At 60.7% G+C, this 1,697-nt stretch overlaps 1 protein-coding gene across 1 annotated transcript in view; it reads right to left on the bottom strand.

The window, feature by feature from the left end:
- LOC109301475 (mitochondrial chaperone BCS1) overlaps window positions 1-1,624 on the bottom strand; it is a 22,666-nt gene extending 21,042 nt beyond the window's left edge. Inside the window, exons 1-2 of the mRNA XM_019522663.1 lie at window positions 1,572-1,624; window positions 571-943 (exon numbers count right to left, since the gene is read on the bottom strand). Of these exons, the coding sequence (XP_019378208.1) occupies window positions 571-890 (320 nt within the window). The 5' untranslated portion in view covers window positions 891-943; window positions 1,572-1,624. The remainder of the gene's footprint in view (window positions 1-570; window positions 944-1,571) is intronic.
- Between the last annotated feature and the right edge of the window lie 73 nt (window positions 1,625-1,697).

Raw genomic sequence — 1,697 nt, 5'->3', positions numbered from 1 at the left:
TTTGACTGTGTAGGTGTCGACACCACAGTCCCCCAGTTTGGGTTGGAGCTGCCCGAGGAAACATCTCTGCCCTACAGCCATGAATAGATGGATCCTCCATGGATGTACCCAGCCCCTTGCTGGTCCTGGCTCTGCCCTCAGTCTCCAAACCCACCTGGGTCAACAAATCCCATGCCTTAATGGTGCATTACGTCAAAAAGTCCTGTCCCTTGTTCATTTTAAACCCATCCCCTGCTCATTGCAACCAGTGCGCCTGGCTCTAGTGTCTGGGATGCGGGGAACAACAGCTCTCTGCCCCTTTGGTCCACAGCCCGCATGATGCCAGACCCCCGTCCTCTTTCCCCTCAGTCCCGGCCTTTTTAGCCTCTCCTACTCTGGCAATGACTCGAGGCCCCTGCTCATTTAGTTGCCTTTCTCTGGACCTTTTCTAATTCTTTTACATCCTTTTCTACTCCTACGGCAGCTCGGCTCTGCTTTCAGCCTCTGCCACCTCCTACAGTGATAAATCCCACGTTAATAACCCACTGCATAAAAAATATCCACCCTGCCAAGCTGCAGCCCTGCTCTTACCAGATGAAGTGGTTTCCTGGGCTGGGCATGAAGTCGAACCTGGTGGTGACACGCCCGCTCTCATGCTGCTGGTAGGAGGTCTCCACGCTGAGGTGTTGGGTGTGCTGGGCGTGGTGCGAGATCCAGCTCAGCAGCCACTGGTAGCTCTTGTCCTTGCTAGGCACCTCCAGTGTGATCATGTAGTGGCGCCGGAAAGCCACCAGCCCCGCTTGGGCCCCTTTGCGAGCCAGTGCTAGGGCTGTGCCCACCCCTACCAGGCCAAAGCCTGCACCAAAGTAGGGGTTGTCCTTGAGGGCTGCCACAAAGTCGGAGAAGGGCATGGCGAGGGCTAGGCTGCAGCCTGCAGAAGCATTGCGGTCCAGAGCCGAGACTGCTGGGGAAGAGAGGAGGGAAGCGGTGAGCCCGGGATAGCGAGCCCAGGATACGGGCACAAATGGGGGAGCTGGGTCTTGAGCTCACCCCGGACCCAGCCTCTACAGATGCCCAGACGTGCAGCTGCCGAGCTGCCCAGAGGCCTCAGTCTGCAGTGTGCCCAAGTGCTGGGGGGCAGGAAGGACCCCCTGCAAAGTAACTCTCTGATGCCTCTTGAGGGGCATTTGAGAGCGAGAGCCCTCAGCAGAGGTAGGACATGCTGCCATCGTGCCCCCACATCCCCTCACGCACTGCGGTCTCAGGCCCGGGCAGAGACGGGGAGAGAGTGACAAGCACCACAGGCAGCAGTGCCCTGTTCGGGGGCCCAGCTTCCTTGTCCCCGTGATCAATGCTCATAACAGGCCAGACCCCTCAAAACGGGGCCTGTCTCCCCCTTGGGGACTCAGCCCCCACCCCAGGAAGGCCCAGCCCCCCTTGGGGACTCAACCCTCCCATAACAGGGCTTCAACCCCCCAGGAAGGCCCAGCACCCCCCCCCCTTGGGGGTCTCAGCCACACCCCCATTTAAAAGGTTTCAGGCCCCCCGTTAAAGACCCAGCCCCTCCCCCACCGACCAGGAACCACCCCCACCTCCACGCGACGCCGCTCTAGACCTCCACTTCCGGTGCACTCCATAGTTCCCCCCGCCCACCTCTCCCGGCGTCCCGCTTCCGGCTTCCGGCTCCACCCCCTCCCGGCCGACGGGCGGCACCATAG

The sequence above is a fragment of the Gavialis gangeticus genome, unplaced genomic scaffold (genome assembly GCF_001723915.1).
Source record: "Gavialis gangeticus isolate Ggan-Ray unplaced genomic scaffold, GavGan_comp1, whole genome shotgun sequence".
Taxonomy (NCBI): Eukaryota; Metazoa; Chordata; order Crocodylia; family Gavialidae; genus Gavialis; species Gavialis gangeticus.
Note: the sequence above shows the minus strand (reverse complement) of the source record. Positions and strands in the feature narration are given on the sequence as shown.